The 20,175-nt window shown below is 56.3% G+C and overlaps 1 protein-coding gene across 1 annotated transcript in view; it reads right to left on the reverse strand.

The window, feature by feature from the left end:
- The window catches only part of LOXHD1 (lipoxygenase homology PLAT domains 1), a 150,763-nt gene that overhangs the window by 37,931 nt on the left and 92,657 nt on the right, over positions 1 to 20,175 (reverse strand). The window contains exons 25-31 of the mRNA XM_004702968.4: positions 19,576 to 19,740; positions 15,477 to 15,658; positions 9,608 to 9,724; positions 8,600 to 8,762; positions 3,130 to 3,284; positions 1,702 to 1,911; positions 1,351 to 1,486 (exon numbers count right to left, since the gene is read on the reverse strand). Coding sequence (XP_004703025.2) covers positions 1,351 to 1,486; positions 1,702 to 1,911; positions 3,130 to 3,284; positions 8,600 to 8,762; positions 9,608 to 9,724; positions 15,477 to 15,658; positions 19,576 to 19,740 — 1,128 coding nt within the window. The remainder of the gene's footprint in view (positions 1 to 1,350; positions 1,487 to 1,701; positions 1,912 to 3,129; positions 3,285 to 8,599; positions 8,763 to 9,607; positions 9,725 to 15,476; positions 15,659 to 19,575; positions 19,741 to 20,175) is intronic.

Here is a 20,175-nt window from a genome sequence, read left to right on the forward strand (position 1 = left end):
CCACCACACCCCACCCGGGGCCCTCGAGAGCAGGGACCAGGGTGCTTTGCATGAGGTGTGACGGACAGGTAAGGCATGCTCGTGGCTGCTGTTGGTTTTTGTCTCATAGGGTGGCCGTGAGTCAGAGGTGACTCCATGGCGGTGCGCTGGGTTGGGTTTGAGGCCCTCTGGGCTGGACCTAGAATCCCGGGCATATGGCTGAGGGCATAATTTACAACAGCTCCCTCCTGAGAATGGACCAGAGGGTCTTAGTGTGTGCCATCGAGTACCCTATAGGGCAGAGTAGCACTCCCCCCATAGGATTCCCTAGTGGTCATCTTTACTAGATCGAACCGCAAGGTCGTTTCTCCCCTGGAGCTGCTGGGGGCTTGGCCCGCTGAGCACTCAGCACCAGCAGAGCTCCTGACATCAGCCCCCTAACTTAGCCTTTGTTTCCCTTCTGTTGGTGTCACCTGCACCCCACGGGACCCCAAAGGCTCCCCCCTCGGCTCATGACAATCCCAAGCACAATGCAGCCAAACGCTGCCTGGCCCTGCGGGGTGAGTCCAGGGCCGAACTGCTGTGGTCTCTAGGGCTCTCACTGGCTGGCGTTCAGAGGAGGCCGCCAGCCGTTTCTTCCGCCTGTCTTGGTGCAGAAACCCGGAGCACCCTGGCACCACACAAGCCTCCACTGGAAGGGGCTGTGCATGAGGTGCGCTGGTCTCCTGCCCGGAAGGGGAGGATTCGGCCACTGCGTCCACCGGGTCCCTGTCCCCAGTCCCCGCCCCCATCTTCTACCTGGGACGGCGTGGGGGTGAAAGTCCGCAGAACCCGAAAAACGAGGTGTTCATCCCACAGCGATGGTGAGGCCCACTCAAAGGCGCGTTAAACAATGTTTCCGCACAGGGAACCCAGGACAGATAACCCCTCAGGACCAATACTGGACATAGCCATACCAGGAGGGGAAGGTGAAGGTGGGGGAACCCATTACAGTGGTCTACCTATAACCCACCCCCCAGGGGGATGGACAACAGAAAAGTGGGTGAAGGGAGACATCGGTCAGTGTAAAGCATGAAAAAATAATTAAAAAGTATAGATTATTAAGGGTTCATGAGGGAGGGAGGGTGGGGAAGGAAGGAAGGGAGGGAAAAAATGAGGAGTCGATACCAAGGGCTCAAGTAGAAAGAAAATGTTTTGAGAATGATGATGGCAACAAATGTACAAATGTGCTGGACACAATGGATAGATGGATTGTAATAAGGGTTGTACGAGCCCCCAATAAAGTGATTTTTAAAAGAAAAGAGTTGTAAGAGCGCCCAATAAAATGATTTAAAAACAAACAAACATGTTTCCGCACGCCCGGTGGCCTACCTGGGCCCTCCTGCACGTAGTCGACCATGGGCCCCGTCACGGCGTCGAGGTCCACGTTGGCCATCTTGGAGCTCAGGGCGATTTCCCAGAAGTCCTCAGGGCTGCTGCAATTGCTGCTGCGGTCCCCCGTGTACTCCTGCGGACCGTGGGCTCGGGCTCGGCTCGGCTCGGGCTCGGCTGTGGGCTCGGGTTCGGCTCGGCTCGGCCGTGGGCTCGGGCTCGGCTCGGCTCGCCCGGCCACAGGCTCGGGTTCAGGCTCTCTCAGCCACGGGCTCGGCCACCTGCTGACCCCGCCCCCCAGCCTCCCCCAGGGAGTAGGATGCTCAGCTCCCCAGCCGCCCCGCCCCGCACCTTCTCGTAAAAGAGCCGCTCGAGCCGCCCGTCCTCCTTCTTCAGGGACAGCCAGCGGCCGCACAGGAACAGGAACTCGTCCTCGTTGGTGTCGTTCCAGATGTCCACCTTCTCCACGTACCAGTCCGCGCACCACTTGGTGTTGTCGTGGCGGAGCTTGATCTTGTAAATGACGCCCAGGTCCGCCGCCTCGATGATGAAGGTGTCGGCCTGCGGAGCCGGAGCCCGGATGGCGGGGACTGGGTCAGCCCGTTTCCCGCACCCCACCTTTCCACCCCGAATCCTCCATTGGGCGCTGGATGCCTAAGTCTCTAACATGGGCATCGTGAGTCCAGAGCCTCCCTGTCACAAGGACCCCAAATGCATTACAGTTCTCCTTCATGGATGTATGCTAACCGCCAAGGTCAGCAGTTCAAAACCACCAGCCGCCTAAAAGGGTTCAGAAAGATGAGGCTTTCTACTCCCATAAAGTTTGACCGTCTCAGAAAGCCACAGGTTTCTATGCTGTCCTACAGGGTCTCTATGAATCGGTATGGACTTGATGGCAGTGAACTTGGCTTTGGGGGTTTTGGTCTACTCAACAAATGCTGATCGAGTGCCCGCCCACCCTGTGTTGGGCGGACCTCCGGGCCAGATACTGGGCCTTGCTGTTTGATGGAAGGGAAAAGCGAGCCCTCCCAGCGTTGACAGAGCTAGCTGCCGGCTGGGCACGCTTCTAGGTCCTTGGAGGGCTCTTGTTGGTGCCCACCATGACCTCTATTTTATGGAGACAGAAACTAGGGCACACAAATGTGAACTAACAAGAGCACACAGCTGGCAGATGTCAGAGCCACTATCTGAACTAAGGTGATCTGGCTCCGGTGTCTGGGTGCCTGGACCTTGCAGGGCGCTGCCCAAGTGTCCCAGCGTGCACCTAGAACAAGTGTCTAGAGTGCGTATGTGCGCGTGCCCGGTTAGCTGGCCCATACAGAATGCACGTGCCATGTCCATGCCCATAGTTGCCCCGGAGAGCTTGGTTCCTACAGCGTACACATCCATGCGCCCCGAGTGTTCCTCGTGAAGACTCGGGGCCTGGGGAAATTTCTCCAACTGGGAAGCAGGTTGTGGGCCCTCTTACACAGGTGTGGCATAGTGTCGGGGGCATGTACATGCGTGTGAAATCATTTCCCCGGATAGGAAGCGCTCTTACATCTCCTGCTCCAGTTTTCAGTCCAGGGAACTCCTTAGCAACCGCAGTTCTAGCCCCCCTTCAGAGGCAGGGAAACCAAAGCGAGAAGCTGGTGGTTTATATCTGGATGGGGCTAATTAGGGTAAGAGTTCGGCTCCCTCCCTCCAGGGCACCTTGGTGGACAGGTAGGGGATCCTTCTACAGCAGTTGTGAGCCTGGGGCCTGGGGAGGAGGGGTGCTCTCAGCCAGCCCATCCATACCGTTCCCTTTTCAAACTTGTTGGTGCGGTTCTCTGATTTGCCCAGATACCGCTCCCCGGTGTCTCCCAGGTCTCCGTAGATGGTGATGTAGACCTTGGCGTCTGTTCCGGCCCCGGGAACGTTCCCTGTGTAGATCTGCACCGAGTACAGCACGACTGGGCAGGCGGTGAGTCGGACAGACAGACGGATGGGCAAAGGGGGGAAAGAAAGAGCAAAGACACTTTAGGCTTGGGGGACCTGGAATGTTAGGAGGGACTGAGATCCCCCAGGAGTCTGTGCCCCCAGCTTCCATTTGTTCAGTTAATCGCACGTACACACTCACGTGGGGTCACCAGTAGAAAGTTGTCGCATCTGAGCTGAACCCAGGTTGGCTCTAAAAGATCCAAACGACGGAGACGTTTCTGAGCGTCTCTTAAGTCGTTCAACGCATGGAGGGGCAGCAGGGAAAACTGCCCGGCGAGACGTCTCCGCACTAAATCATCTACCACAACACACTGCTGGTGGTGCACCTTCCCTTTGGGGGCAATGAGATCCAGCCCCATCTTTCACATGGTCTATGAAAAAGGCCCCTCTTTTTGGAAGAATACTTTCCCCTCAAGGAGCCCTGATGGTATAGTGGCTTACAGACGGGGCTGCTAACCACGAGGTCAGCGATTTGAGCCCACGTGACCAGGCTGTCTGTTCCAGGAAAGAGGGACAGCCTCGGAAGCCCACAGGGGCAGTTCTGCGCGCCCTGTGGGGCTGCTGTGAGTTTGACTTACTGTCCCCCCACGGTCCATTCTCTTTCCATTTACTTTCAACCCAGTGTCATCTGCACCTGCTCCATCACCTCATGGAAACCTCTGTCACCAAAGCCACAATGCTCCCGCCCACCTGTCCCCCATACCACCACATGCAAAGGGCTCTTCAGACACTGGTGCGGCCATGGCTTAAAACGATAAAGATTGGCAACGAACAGATAGCTAGGTCCTGGGTCTTGTTAGCTTTTGATTTTGCTGCTCTGCACCCATCCCAGAAGAATAAAGCATCTCCAGTTCCCACCTTCGCTACAGGGAGGGGACACAGATTTGGTGGTTCTATGAAGCCCAGTCCTCTTGGCACTGTCTCAGGTAAGCATTGGACTGCTTAAACCACCAGCTTGATGTTCAAATCTACCAGTCACCCTGGAGGATAGAGATGAGGCTATCTGACCCCCTAAGGAGTTATAGCCTTGGACCGTCTACATAGGGCGGTCGTGAGCGAGAATCAACTTGATGGTAGTATTTGCTGCATTGATCTTTAGGCAGAAAGACCTGGTGATCCGCTTCCGACAACCTGCCAGAAACCCCGCAGTCTGAGCTGCAGCTGGTCAAGAATGCCCACCCAGGAAGTGTTGGAACCCTCGGACAGCGAGTCACCATCAACAGGGGCCTGATTCTTTTGGCAGCTGATGGCCATAGAACATTCTCTGTCCCCTCTTCCTATTGCTCCATCTGAAGAGCTTTTGCGTTTGAGGTCAAGGAATAAGAGACTCGGTTGGATTGTCCCCAATGGGGCGAAGGGGGTTGTTGTAAAAGCTGCAGCTTCCAGGCGAAGGGTGGGAGTGGCCCTCCCTGAGGACGGCTGACCTCCTCAGAGGGGAGAAGTGAGGGCTGTGGAGTTTCCTGTTGCTGTGGTAGTAAGGACCAATCCCACCCCACCCCCCTTGCACCCTTAGACCCAATAGGGAGACGGTGGCCAGAATGATCTGGGGACTTGAGCAAGGAGCTCTGAAGAGCAGAAGATGAGTCTCCTGTCTAAGCCAGGGATTGTGGAGGGCTTTCTGGCCATCGGGGAAATGACATGTGAATGTCACTAACAACCCAAAGCAACAGCAGACCTCCTTAGACTGCCCCTTCCCCCCGTGAGCCCCAGGACTCTTAAACCCCCAAATCCCCAAACCACTCCCAGTGAGTCCATTCCAACTCATTATGAGCCTGTGGGACAGAGCGGAGCTGCCCTGTAGGGTGGGTTTCCAAGGCTGTAAAACCTTTACAAAAGAAGCCAGCTGCCATATTGTTCAAACCAGTAACCTTTCGGTTAGCAGCCTAATGCCTTAGCCACTGTGCTGAAAAGGGTATCCCCTCTCCCCCTGCAGCAACCGAACAGACTTTCCACCCAACCATTGCCGTTGGGCTCAGCATGAGGTTTTTATTAACTGTAAAGACATATGAGCAAGCATGATGTAAGCACCTTGCTCATCACTGTGGCAGTGGGACATAGTCATGTCCACAAAAGGGTCCTTCTTCCCTGGTTTCCCTCGGGTTTCCATGCTGCTCTGCCTCTCTGGATACGCAGTCACGTTAAAGGCTCCCAAGCTCTGCCTTTAAAGCTGCTGCACAAGACCTCTTTAGAGTACTGAAAAGCAAGGACGTTCCTTTGAGGACTGAGGGGCGCCTGCTCCAAGCCACGGTATTTTCGACGGCACCCTATCCACGTGGAAGTGGAGCACTGAATAAGAAAGACCGAAGACCAACCGACACATTGGAAAGGTGGTGCTGGGGGAAGAATGCTAACGGGACAGACAGATCTGCCTCGGAAGAAATATAGCCAGAGAGCTCCTGAGAGGCAAGGATGGCAAGACTTCATCTGACCTCCTCTGGGCATGTTGTCAGGAGAGACCAGTCTCTGGAGAAAGACATCTACTCTACTTCGGGGAGGCAGAGGGGCAGTATAAAAGAGGCGGGCCTTCCAGGCGCTGGATGGACACGGGGTGGCTGTGACGAGGGCCCGGGGACATCCGGGGACATCTGGGAGGAGGACGCAGGGCCCGGCAGTGTTTCCTTTCTATGTGCAGAGCATCGCTAAGGATTGGAACTGACTGGTTGGCACCTAAGGATGACAACCACCTGCCCCCAGGCTGCCATGTGGTGGCCGGCCGGCTGCTACGGTGCTGAAAGCTGTGCCCGACACGCATGGCAGACGGGTGTCCGTAGAGTTTCCGAACGGGAAAGGCCTGGTGGTCTACATCTGGAAATGAGCCGAGTCCGTCCAGGACTGCTTGCCTACAGTCATGAAGGTGACATGTAGGAGCAGGCAGCGTGTCCATCTGCTGTCAGAGGGTGGGGCTGAGTCAGAGTCAGGGGCCACAGCAGGGAACCCCACCCTTTGGCCTACCCTGGGTGGTGCTGTCAGTTGGGCTCCTCCCCCCACCTCCCCTCCCCCGCTCTTGTCCTCACCCCCGGGTGTTGAGTCCTTGACCCTTAGAAGCCCATGTTCCCCAAGCCGTTTCTCCAACCCAGTTTCTCCCACCTTGCCTGGACCCTGAGACAGCAAGTTCACACAGCCACACCTGAACCACCCACTGCTACCTCCCCCTTTCACACACCTTCTCCCCACACACCTACCCCGTCCCTAGAGCCCCATCCAACACCCTGCTGCTCCCCGAAACCTCCCAGGAAAGGAGTGAGAACTGATTCTCACACACCTGCCCTCCCTACTGCCCCCCAAACCAATAAGTGGTCACACCTCCCATCCGGCTCCGTGCAAAACCCGGCCAGCACCTCCCATGCTGCACCAATCAAACGAGAGCTCCCCTTCCTTTTGATGAGATTTCGCACTGCCCGGGTACCTGCCAGGCTAACACTTGGAACTGGTTTGGAGCTCCCACTTGGAATGGGATCACAGCTCCAACACAACAGTCTTAACTGTCTCCCTCCCACCCCGAGGTCTCCCTCCCAGGCATCTGCTGGCTGTGTGCGCAGGCCGGCTGCAGACCCAGAGCAGGCCGTAGCAGAACCCAGACACTGTGGCCCTGCCAGCTTAGTGCTCCTGTGAGGATGGCAGGAGGTCTTTGGCCCTGCTGGCCCCGTGCAGGTGCTGCATCCCCAGTGGTTATGATTACACACCATCCCACCCGCCTCCTCCGCATTCACTGCCGGCTGCAGTCCTCAGGGAGTGAGCCAAATACAGTCAGCTTCTGGGTGCTGAGCAATGCAGTGGTGCAGTCAGAGCTGGCTATTTCTGGGTCCCCACCCCCGCCCACCCCACCCAGGCCATGGCTTGTCAGTGCCAAGACCTTTCCCTAGAAACTCCACCTAGCCCAGAGTGGGCTTGTGCCGTATTATTAATTCAAAACAGGCCAGGTGGACCACCACAACAGCCTGGGATGACCTCTGGGGTCTGGGCTGAAAGGGAGCTTTGCCCCAGATTTAGTAGCCAAAATAAATAAATAAATAAATCAAAACACCCAAATAAGAAGTAGGGGAATGCAAATTATTGAGGGGGCACTTGATTTTATCTCTGAATGGCAACTGAGACCAAAGGAACACCAGAGATAGGTACTGAGGCCTTAATGGGCCCCTCTGAAAAGTCCACTGCTAGAGAGTTCATTCCGACTCACAGTGACACTATAGGACAGAGTTGAACTGCCCCTGTGGGTTTCCAAGGCTGTAACTCTTTATGGAAGTAGAAAGCCTCATCTTTATCCTTTAAGGCAGCTGGTGGTCTTGAACTGCTGACCTTACAGTTAGCAGCCTCTACACCATCATGACTCCTCTCTCTCACTGCCATCGACTCCATGCTGGCTCATAGAGACCCTATAGTACAGGAACTGCCCCCTGTGAATTTCTGAGGCTGTAACTCTTTACGACAACAGAAGGCCCATCGTTCTTCAGAGGAAGAACCACCTGCTGGTGGTTTTGAACTGGAAACCTTGTGGTTAGCAGCCCAACACAGAACCACTATGTCACCAGGACCCCTAGATGAGGCAAATGGTTAAGCATTCAACTATTAGCTGAAAGGTTGGCAGTTCAAACCCACCCAAGGCACCTTGGAAGAACCCGCTAATAGTGGTCTCTTTTCAAGATATTCGCCATTGAAACACCGACAACCGAGCACAGTTCTACTCTCTCACACCTGGGGGTCTCTGCGGGTCAGGATCAGCTCAGTAACTTTGGTCTTTTTAAAAATAGGGGTTCAAAAAGATAAGCTCCATTTGTCCTGTGCTTGCTGACTCTCAGCCCTGGTGGAGCAGGAGTTAGAGTGTTTGGCTGCTAGGCAAGCGTCTCTCTAGACTGTCCCATAGCAGATCTCGGAGCTACTGGGTGGGTTTGGACGGCCAACCTTTCCATGAGCAGCCAAGCACTTAACCATGGAGCCCCCAGAGCTCCATCCACACAGTCCAATAAACAAAGTGCAAGGAGGCCACTAGGGCTGGGATGGCCTAGGCACGGGATAACTCACACCTGAGCGCATGCTTGCAAGGCCTGGGGCTGGCCTGCAGAGGGGAGAAAGAGCTGAGCCCAGACCTTGGGGGGAGAGGGCCCGGACTTTGAAGAACAGCTCAGCTGCCTATTCACTGTGGGAACTTCCGGCAGTCTGTTAGCCTCTTGCTGCCTTTTACAGCATAGAGATAATCATAGGACCTCCTCCTGCAAGAGACGCTCTGCCAGCCCAGGGCTTGCAGGGGGTCAGGGGCTGCCCAGGCTAGTGAGGACAGCCACCAACTTACTGTCCAGAGGCTCCTCTACTTCCTTGAAGATTTGCCTCAGGGATCCGTCCTTCATGTATTTCTCAGTGAAAATGTCGTACGGGACCAGCTCTCGAATAGTCTTCTTGTCATCCTCTGAAGTAGCCAGCCAGCGGTCACAGGGGAAAGTCAAGGTCTCTGACCCCTGGGGTGAGTGGGAGAGAGAAGCATGAGCCCTTCCTGGGCAGCTGCTGACTGACGTCATCCGCTGTCAATACGCAGGAGGACCAGGGCCCCCGCCGATCATGCAAAAGCCACCTGAGAATCCCCGGCCCCCGACCCAGATCCCAGCTGCTCCATCGAGACTTTCAGAACCACATTGAGGGCTGGGTTCTGGGGTTCCCAAAGCTCACTAGAAAATAGCTCTCTGAACCCTATCTGGAAGATTCCATCTCAGTGGCTGTGAGGGGGAGCTCTGGCTTTGTTTTGTTTTCTAATTATTGCAATAGACACACAACATGTACAATCATTCCTCAATTTGGGGCACGTGTAAGTCAGTGGCAGGAATGGCGTTCTTCACCTTGTGCAAGCACCCTTGCTTTGTGTCCTACGGTCCCACCATGAACATACCTTCAGTGCACTCGAAGCAAAGGCCCCTCTGCCCCTGCTCTGGGCACCACCACGGACTTGTGGTGTCTCTGTGTCTAATGATTTCACATCAGCGGCGGCGTGCACTATTTGTCCGGGTGTGTCTGGCGTTTGTGCCCAGTGGAAGGTTCTGTGTTTTTAATTGCACCCCATATCAGCTGAGAACCACTTCCTTGGTGTGGAATGCTGTCATTTCAGAATGTTTCCAACATGACAGAGGGGGTGGGGGTGGGGTCCATTCTGTGAAGATCTAGTGAGTGGACCAGGAGCGGTCACTCACTGTTAGCGTGGCCTCCAGAGGAGGAGCAGAGACATGGCGGCCCACACCCTCCTCTTTGACCATCAACCCGCTTCTGAAATAGTCTTCGTCAGCACCCCTCCCCACACTCCAAGCACACTCACGTCCTTATCTGGGAGGAGCCTGCGGATGTCCACATGGGAGCAGTGCCACCCGGGGTTGATGCCTGTGTTGTCATGGCCAAGACGAATCTTTTCAATGACCTCTCCCACGTCTTCCAGCTTTGGAAAGGAGAAGGCACCGGACATTAGCCCAAGGACTGGGAAAGTACTAACTCAAAATCAGCCTGCCTCCCAAGGACAGACTACCTTCTAGTCTCTTTGAACTTGTAGTATAATCTTCTCCCGCTGTGTCTTCTCTGTCCAGCCAGACAGGCCCACACCCTCCTCTGTACACACCAAATTCATACTTCCTTTCCCTGGGCCCAGCATCTCACCCGCATGGCCTTCAGAAGGCTGTACAGTTCCACTCTTTGTAAGGAACCCACCCTCTTTCAGTATATGCACCTCATTGTATCAGCTCCATCCCTGCTGGAGAGCCCAACTGTGCATCAGAAGATGACTTCTGGTTCTGCCGGTGCCCTACTCTTACGGCATTGACCTTGCCCAAGTCCCTTGGCCCTCCAAAATCCCCCCTTCCTCTCCAGACGCCCATCTTCTGCACTCCCTCAAATCCCAGTCCCCCAAACTTGTCATTTTCTTCCCACAGGACCTTTGACCATCTTGGCCTTACCCTTCCTCCTTCCTCTTCTTGACCCAGGCCTAACCTCAACATTGGGATCTCAGATCTCAGATCGAAGTTCCTTATTTCAGAGGAGTCCCCTTGACAGCCAGGAGGAGGTTCTCATAGCACCCTGCAGCTCCCCCACCCACATGCCCTGCACTCATCAATTCGCACCCCCCAGCCCACCCCCACCGGAAGCCACACGGGGAAGCACAACACTCTTGCTGATCCAAAAGATAGGTCAATGCGGGTGGCCCAGCTTCTCAGTAAGAGCTGGCTGGAAAGCAGGTGCACTCTCACATCTGCAAATGGGCACGAGACAGGTAGCCAGACCATCTCTCAACACGGTGGGGAACCTTAGCCATGATTGCGTGCATGAAAACATCACTGAACGGGGAGGCTGACCCGAGGGTGCCCTTGTGAGCTCCTGAACCCCAGAGACCACCCCCTCATCCCCTCCTGCCCAGGCATTGGGGGGAGGTCACAGGGGAAGGGGTCAGCCAACCCCTCGGCCCCCCTGTGATAACAGTGAGATGACCCAAGGCAAGGCCGTCTTCTCAGCCTGACTCTGCCCCTCTTTCCCTGGGACCCTCCCTCATCCTCCCAGCCGCCCCTCGCAGGGACTTGCTCACAGCATCCCATTCTCCACTGAGAAGAAGTTGTGTTTCGATGAATCCACCTTCCTAAGAGGACCTGGGGCAATGAGAGAATCTGAACGAGATGGCAGAGCCAGGGCCGAGGGCACGGAAAAAGTGACACCAGTTATCAAGGAGCCACCCCTCCTCCTGCGGCCTGCGAGTGTCAGGGTCAAGCTGTGCTCCGGAGGATTCTCATGGCTGGTGTTTAAGACCTACAGCACCTGGCCTTGCTTCCAGGTGGACTCAAACCTCCAACCTCGTGGTTAGCAGCTAAGGTGTGTGAGCCATGTGCACCCTCCAGGGGCCAAACACAGTCGTACCCAGATGCCCTGGCCCGTGAACGGCCCGTGGCATGCAGGCCATGAGGTTTGGCGCAGCAGTTGAGGTGGCGGTTGGTGGGGGCTGCACACTGGAGTTCCCTGGCAGCCCTGCTGTGGATCAGGCTGCCCAAGCCACCCCATCAAGCTCCCAGATTCTCCGAGGAGAGAGCACGGTCAGCCCAGAGTATCTCCGGAGGATGGAGGGCTCTTGATGAGTGAATGGTGCTGAGCCATTAGCCAATGTGGAGCTCTCAGAACCATAGTCAGAAGCAACCTCTTGAAAACCGCAGCAGCTGCCAACCATCAGGCCCCCCCCCCCACATGACCACCCACTGCCGGCGACCTGCAGGGGCCCATCCGCACTGCATTCACAACTGTCCCAACAAGCCACTTGACTCACCCCAGGCCTCAACCTACCCACCTATAAAATGGGGAGACAGGCATCGTGTCCAGCTGAAGGCAGGGGTGTGCGTGCACAGGGTCATTCCCTGAAGTCACTTCTAGGCTTTTTTTGGTCCACTAGACTGTAGTTCTACTTGATCAGCAGGTCCCCACCCCCAACCCCAGACCCACTGCTGAAAACAGTATTAGCAAGAACATCGAAGCTGCTACGTTCTCCCAGCCACGCGCCCACACTTCATCTGAGATGTGAGAATATAGCTCCGAGATGACCTTCTGGCAGGGGAGAGGGCTTTCTCCACGATGACACAGTCTGGTGTTTCCGACCGATGCCCGTCCCTGGACGTCATTCAAAAAGTTATTCCTGCGCACCAGGAGAAGCACGCATACCGTCCGTGAGGACCTTGGCTCCCAGAATCTCCCTGGAGAACGTGGAGCTACCAGCAGAACCAAGGAGTGAGGATTCATCGTCTTTCTCCCTCTGCCTCCCTGCTCAGCTCCTCTCTCAGAGACTGGAGGCGAGAGCTCCTAAGACCGGCATCACCCAGCGGCTCTGTGGGGTAGGAGGTGGGTGACAGGTTGGTCTGCTCATCCATGGCCCTCCGAGGGCAAGGAGGCCTTCCAGGGGGCGGGGGTGGTCTGTGCGCTCCAGGGGCATCAGGGACGGGCGCAGAGAGACCCTCGCGCTCTCCAGAGAGGTAGTACACGGGAAGCAGTGCAGGTGCCGGGACCGAATGCTTACATTCAAGTCCCAACTCGCCGTTCTTTGATGGGGGCACCTGGCGTGCCTCACAGAGCTCTCCTGTGCTCCGTTTCCTCACCTGTGAAGTGGGGCATTCCCAGAGCCTCCCTCTAGGCATGACGAGGATCCAGCGAGCTGATATGCATGAAGGTTTAGAACAGGGCTGGCGTGGGGGGCAGGGGGGGCGAGGACCAGAACAAGCTAAACCAACCCAGTGGTGCTCGAGCGGCCTCTGACTCATGGTGATCCTGGGTGCCACAGGGCACAACTGAGCCCATGGGGCTTGCTTGGCTGGCATCTTTAAGGAAGGAGCTGCAGGGGGTCAAGGGCTCACCACTCGACTGCTACCAAAAGGTTGGCCTTCAAACTCCCCAGTGGCTCTGTGGGAGAAGGCCGGCATCTGCCGAGGAAACTGGCTGGGAAGCTCGACCCTGTCACAGGAGAGCCGATTCAACAGATTCAACAGCACCGACATCGGATCTTCATGGTAGCCACCCTCCTGACCTTTCTTCCGTGACCCCATTGGGAGGGTCCAAAGCGCTGACCTTTGGGTTAGTAGTTACATGCAAACCATGCTCGCCAGGGACCTAATGATATTAACTAATGATATTACCGAAGTTTTCCTCTCCAAACCAAACGCACGGCCATCAAATGGACGCCGACTCCTAGAGCCGACAGGACAGAGGAGAACTGTGCCTGTGGAGTCCCAAGACTGTGACTGCTTACGGGAGCAGAAAGCCCAGCCTTCCTCCCACGGAGAGGCTGGTGGTTGCGAACTGCTCACCTTATGGACTGAAGCCCAGTGAGTAACCACCACACTGCCAGGGCTCCTGAGATTTTCCCGGCCCTTTGTCTCAGGATGAGGCTGCAGGCAGGGAGTTAGTGGCTGAGCCAGAACCCAAGCCCAGGGTGATGGATTCAAAATCCACCCCCACCCCCCACCCCGAGGTCAATTGGAAAAGAGACGTGGAAAGAGAAGAGACAGATAGAGGGACAGGCATTAGGAGACAGACCTTTTTCACTTGTTTGCCAGGCTCTCATACATCCCCAAGACCCAGAGAGATGCGAAAGGAAACAACAACAACAAGCAACCAATGACTGACCAACTCTAGCTGCCTATTAATGCGGACTTCATTGAGAAAAGTCCCCGGAAATCATGCTGAGCTGTGATCACAGCTCTCAGCCACTGACGGCTTCGGGCTCGGGTGAGTCATGCACCAAGATGTCCAGGGTGGTGGAGATGTGGGCAGGGTGTGGACAAATTATTCACCCTGGACTTTTCCTTGCTGAAACACTCAGGGAAGGTGGCAGACCTTCCCATAAGTGCTGGCAACTCCCAGTGGCAGCGAGGAGGGAGCAGGGAGTCCCCCGGGACACAGTCTCCCACCAGGAGACCAGGTACTTCTGTCCTGCTCACTGCCATCGGACCAAGGCTGATGCGTAGCAACCCTATAGGACGTGGTGGAACGGTCCTTGTGGATCTCCCAGACAGGTCACTCTCGACGGGAGGAGAAATTATCATTGGTCTCCCAAGGAGCGGGTAGTGGTTTCAAACTACTGACTCTGTGGTTAGCAGCCCGATGCGTAACCACCATGCCATCAGGACTCCATAGAAGATAAGGAGCAACTTCTAAGCCCCCCACCACCCCAAGCTGGGGATCCCAGGCTCTGGGGCTCCTGGCCTCTCTGTTCCAGGGTCGCCCTGTCTTGCCTCCTTTAACCCCTGCCCCTCCCCACCTGTCTGCCACTGCGTCATACTATGGTGGCTTGCATGTTGCTACAATGTGGGAAGCTGTGCCACGGGTCTTGCAAACACCAGCAGGGTCACACCCTGTATATTTCAGTAGAGGTTCCAGGGCAAGACACACTACGGAGAAAGGCCTCCTTTCAAACGACTCTGGACAATTAACCATCGAGAACTATGATCCCAACAGAATATCCCAGTACGGTGCTAGAAGGGGAGCCCTAGGTTGGAGGCATTCATAACCCACAGCCGTTGCCGCAGTGGGCACGCACACCAGGGGTGAAGATGGCGAAGGACCAGTCTACTACACCTATGGCTCCCCAGGAATTGGAGCCCACTGACCACAACATCCTTGTGCCATCGTGCTCCTCTGGTGGAGAGGAGCCTCCGATCGCACGGCATGCTCATTCCCACCTCTGGCCCCGCCATGCTGCTCTCGGGGCTAGGACTACCTCTGGGCCCTCATCTGGATTATCCCTCCGGTCCAGCTCAGAGTCTCCTCTTCCAGAGAGCCCTCTCCCTTCACCCCTGGCTGCCGTGAGCTGATCCTTTCTCAGAATACCTGTAGCACTCTCTGCCCCCCCATCACTTGCCCTCCCCCCCATTGGCCAGCCAACAGTCACAAAGCCCTTGTGCTCGAGCTACCTCCTCTTGAGTTGAATCCCACATCCATCATGACCCAGCTTTGAAATGTTAAGCACGGTACGAAATGTCCCATCTCGGATTCCCCATCTTCAAGCAGGGATAATTACGGAGTCGTTGCAGGGCTACGTGAGCTAATGTAGGCAAAGCCCCATGACCGTGCCCATGGGGTCAGTTATGATGAGGAAGACCAGACTGCGATGGTCTGTGGGCCCCAACTAGACTGCAAGCCCTGTAAAGGCAGGACTCAGCTCCTCGCCTTGTTCTGCCCACTGACCAAGCACACAGCTGGGCAGGCAGGGGAAGCACAATAAGGAGGCAGTAGATTGGCATGCTCAGGATGCCAGGGGATCCTGAGCCACCCACACACCCAGGCAAACACTAAATCTCAAGCCCGCACCCCCAGCCTGATGGGGACCTCGCAGCACACTGGAGGGTCTTCTGTATCACGCTTGGCTGCACTCTGAGAGCTGAGCCGGGAACCAGCTGACCCAACCCCTTTGAAATAGCGGGTGGTGGGATGCCCGGCTCCCCCAGCAGCCCAGGGCTGCCCCATTGAAGTTGTGCCTCAAATTTTCTAAAGCCATCTGTACTCCTCCCCTCGATCCTGACCACCGTCCCAGAGGAAGGAGCCTGGCAAGGGGCACTGCCCTCACAGTGACGTGGGTGCTCTGAGCAGGTATGTTCTGTCCCTGAAGTCAGGGACTTTGTGCCCACTCTGTGGCCCCCTGGCCCTCATTCCTGGCTCCCGCCGAGCCCAGGTACCTCCATGATGAAGCGAGAGGCAGACTTCCTCTCAAAGAACAGCTTCTGCTCCCGCTTGTTGGTGCACAGGTACTTCTGCTGGGTACACACGGCGTCGCAGCCGTAGATGACGATGAAGATGTTGGCATCTGTCCCGGCGGCAAAGACGTCGCTGGTGTAGAGCGTGATCTCATAAGGGACAACTGAGGGTGGTGGCCAGAGGGCAGTACAGGGGATGTGAGGACAGAAGACAAGCAAGGGTGAGGGCAAGTCCTTCCCACAGCAAGGCCTCCCTACTCAGGCCCTGGACCACTCTGTGGTTGCCTAGCAACCGGAGGTGGCCACCCCTCTCCAGCATCCTTCGCCCTCAGACCAGGGTCTCTGCACTTCTCCCACCACAGAGCGGGCGCAGCAGACTGGGTGAAGCAGAGGCTCTTGAGCCGGACAAGGCTGGGCGTGAATCCGGGCTCTTTGTCCCCAGCAAGTTTCTTCGGGACCCTCAATGTCCTGATCTGTAAAAGTCCTCACAGTGGGGCTTAGCAGGAGCTACTCAGTAAACAAGAGCACTGCATTTTGGGGAGATCGGACCAGCCAGAATCCTTCAACCCACCCTCAGCCCTCGCTTGCTCCAGGCGGGTCTGCCCTTTCCCACCCAACCGCATGGCTCCCGATCCCTCGTCAGGCTGGATGCAGAGGGGGGCCTTACGGATCCCTCCCTTCGGCTCCCTCACTTTAAGAGCTTTAAGGGATAGGTTAATAGGTAGGCCCACACGCTCAGCTGCTAACTAAAAGGTTGCAGGTTCAGCTCCACCCAGAGGTGCCTCAGAAGAAAGGCCTGGCGACTGTACCTCCGAAAAACTAACCCCTGCCAGCCCTGTGGAGCCCAGCTCTGCTCTGCACACGGGGTCCCTGTGTGTGGGGGGGTCAAAGCCGCTTGGGTTTCCGGAGGGGAGACACGGAAGACAGGGATGTGACAAGGTCCGCTCACTTTGGCAGAAAACAGTCGACTCCCACCAGGAGCTGCCTGCCTGTGACAGAGGTGGGCCCACCAGGGCCCAGCAAGCCACTCCCAGCATGCCTCTGCAGGTGGGCCTGAGGGCCTCTTGCTCCAAAAACTCTGGGGGTGCTTAGGAGAAAAATGCAGATTCCCAACCCCCTCCCCAGATGCCCTGCAGGGAGAGCCAGGGATTCAAGTCTTTATCTCTCACTTTATACTCTCACTGGAGGCCAGCGGTCTGAAATGGTGTGTGCCCCCCACGGGGGGAGGCCCACCGGCAGGGCTCGGAAAGGACCCGGGGGCTGTTAGCGGTCGTTTTTAAATGTGCAGCACGGAATAGTAGCAAACAGAAAATACCCTGTGCAGTGGGCACGACAAGCTTCCTGTTTTACAGGTGAGAAAGCCAAGGCTCCGAGAGGTAAGGTAGCTTGGTTAAAGCCACGTGGCTAGTCAGTGGTGGAACTTGAACCCAGGCTCGTCTGACCCCCACACCTGGGTGGTCCAGCTCTTGACATGCTTCCGTCATGGATGGGAGATAAGCACTGCCGACTGGCCACCAGCCACAGGGAGGTGACCCCACCATGGCCTGGATCGGGCCCTGGAGCTCGGCGGGCTTCCACGGAGGGGCAAGACGGCCCTGGAGTCCTCCTTATCTCGGGCCCGGTGAATCTCCCTGCCACACGCCTGGGAGACTGGGTGCAGAGAGGCTGGCCACGGGAATCACTTGGAGTTGGCTGGCAGTGGCAGACACCCTCAGCTGACCTTGCATCAGGCCTGGCTCCAGACCGGATTCCCGGTGCCTGGCTCTGCCTGTGTCTTTGGACCACCGTGTGCCCTTGGCAAGGCAGCTTCACCTACAACATGAGGGGGGTCAACTAGATCTGTGGTGGTCAGTGTTGTTTTTTAAAACAGGAATTCTACACACATGTAGATGAGGAAAACCCAGAAAAGACGAGTCTTCAAAGCTGCGAGGAGCCCTGATGCCGTAGTAGGTGGCACAAGGTCAGCAGTTCAAAACCACCAGCTGCTCCTCAGGAGGAAGAGGAGCCTGGGTTGGTGTTCTATGTTAGTGGGGTGTGAAGGTGTGGAGGGGCTCCCCACTGGCAGCCTTTCCCTCCTGCCACAAGGCTCCACCTTCTGCCGGAGATGCTGGGAGCTGAGGAGGCTCCTCAGGGGTAAGGAGGACCGAGTCACACTGTGGAGCCTCAGGACATCCCCACGACAGGTCCCTGCCCTCCCTCCCCCTCCTACGTGGACAGTACATGTCTGTCGGTCCACAGACAGCTCCACCAGGTCACCAGCTTTGTGGTCTTGGGCACACTGGGCAGCTTGCAAGGCTGCCAAACCTACTTACAATCTAAAAGTCAAACAGCAGCAAACCCACTGCCCGATTCACTGCTAGCAACTGCCCCAGGGTTGTCTGGGCCATCTTCTCGGCAGAAACTGACCGCCAGGCCTTTCGTCAGCCGCCCTGCTGGACGCATGGACACAGCCAACTTTGTGGGTAGCACCTGCAAACAAGCTGTTTCCCTCCCTCCCTGGGCCTGCAGCTCCTGGGTCCCTGGAGATCCCTGGCCTGAGTCCCAAGAGACGGTCACCAGGCAGGAAAGGGACCCTGCGCAGCAGCTCCCCCGGCCTGCCCTGTGCTCTCACCAGCCAGCACACTTCTTCAGCGCCCGGAAGCTCGCCGCCGGGCCTCGGTCTGCAGAGCTGAGTCCTCGCTGACCTTTGCTCTAATTCAGTTTATTTAGTTAGCTGTTTTTCTTTGAAGGCGGGTGTGAGCTCAGAGCACATGGTTTTCTTCTGATGACAGGCTAGAACTGACTAAGTCCAAGTCAGGCCACAAAAATTAATTTCTTTCTTTCATCTATCGTTCCTCCCTACCCCCTCCTCCCTTCCTTTCTCCTTTCTCTCTCCCTCCCTCCCTCTCAGTTTAACAGATAAGGCCGATCCTGGCATCACCGCCATGTGGAACCCTAGTTCTAATCAGCCCCACCTGGCACTTCCCCCATGTAAACGGGTAGCTCTGTCCTTCTGGGTCCCCTCCACACTGCCGCAGGCCTGTGCACCTGGGGAGGGTCCTAATCTAGATCACATGTATCCCCGGGGACAGTGGTGGTGGGGGGGAAGCGGACAGGAAACTCAGTCAGAAGGTCTACTTGACCCATACCTGGCCTAGGACTTTACTAGGGGGACATGCCTCCCTTTCTTAAACTTTTGCCCGGAAAACATTGTGGCAAGCTGGTCATTTCTAGTTAATCGCCTTAGCCTTCCGCTATTTCAAAAAACAAAAACGACTTATCATAACCCAGAGTGTTTAAGAATAAGTTGTTGGAGGAAAATACTTTGGCACCACTGGGTATTTCGTCGGGGAGCCTGGGGGGCAATGGTTAGATGCTGGGCTGCCACCCAAAAGCTTGGAGGTTTGAAGCCACTGGCCGCTCTGCGGAAGACACGACCGGGCGCACCTCCATCACAATGACCGCTCAGGACTGCCGGTAGGACAGTCCCGCTCTGTGTCCCAGGGCCGCAGGGAGCTGGGATCGTCAGAACGGCACACATTGATGATGGAGTTAGAGAGGAGGCAAAAACGCCTCTGGGTTTGGTTTACATTTCAGCAAATCCAGAGAGAGCTTTATAGCCGGCTTGATCTCAGGTTGAGTCCCAGGATCTAATACAGGGACAGCTAGACATACATAACCATGTAATTAATATGTGTCTTCTGGGGATGGTGGTGCAACTCAAAACCAAACGCCCTGCCATCAAGTGAAAGGATAGGGACCCTGTAGGACAGGGTTGAACTGCCTCCATGGGTTCCTTATGGGAGTAGAAAGCCTCGTCTTCTCCTGCAGAGTGGCTGGTGGTTTTGAACTGCTGACCTTGTGGTTAGCAGCCCAACGCATAACCACAGTGCCACCAGGGCTCCTCGGTGGTAGAAGGGGAGTGTCAAATCCATCACCAACTATCCTCCTTCCTCTTTTCTTGAGCCTGGCAAGGTGAGGACACCCACCTCCTTTCCCTGCCCCCACCCCCAAACCAGGACAGAAACGTAGGTGACCTCTTTGAGGTGCTAATGACCGCAGGAAGACTGCTCCCTGAGGGCCCAGGCAAAGGGACTCCTACATGGTGTGTAGCGCCTGGTCTGCAGCTCTGCGTGGAAGAGGTCCCTGACGATGGCTCCGTCGTCTTCATTCTTGGCCAGCCAGCGGCCACAGGGAAACGTCATGCACTTTCCAAGAGACGGGGCATCCACCTCCACCCAGTCCACAAACCAGCCCGGAGCTTTGCCTGTAGGGAGAGGAGGGGAGCCCTGCAGGACATTGGAAGGGGCCAGTTCCTGGGGCTCCAAACACCCTTTCCTGCCTGCAGGCGGCAGCCCACAAGGAGCCTGACATCCCTGGAACTTACAGCCCTGTCAAGCCATCCTTGTCAAAATACGCACCCAGCTGCAACTGGAGCGGCTCCAGGCTGCTGGCAGGGAAAGTAACAAAAGAGAGGTGCCAGGGGAGCAGATGACAGGAGAACAGAGGCGATCTGAGGGGAAGGCCACTCCAGGGCAGGGGAGACTGCGAACAAGGAGGAGGGAGGGGGGGAACTGTAACAGAGATGTTATAATTCCACCGAAAGACAGGGTGGCACACCCGGCTCCCGGGCCTCCTTGTGACGGATGAAAAGAGGGGAGGGGAGGGGACAGGAGAGCAAGAAAGAGGGGGACATGATGGT

Source organism: Echinops telfairi, unplaced genomic scaffold (assembly GCF_000313985.2).
Source record: "Echinops telfairi isolate 266 unplaced genomic scaffold, ASM31398v2 ScPeMD7_7400;HRSCAF=8409, whole genome shotgun sequence".
Taxonomy (NCBI): domain Eukaryota; kingdom Metazoa; phylum Chordata; class Mammalia; order Afrosoricida; family Tenrecidae; genus Echinops; species Echinops telfairi.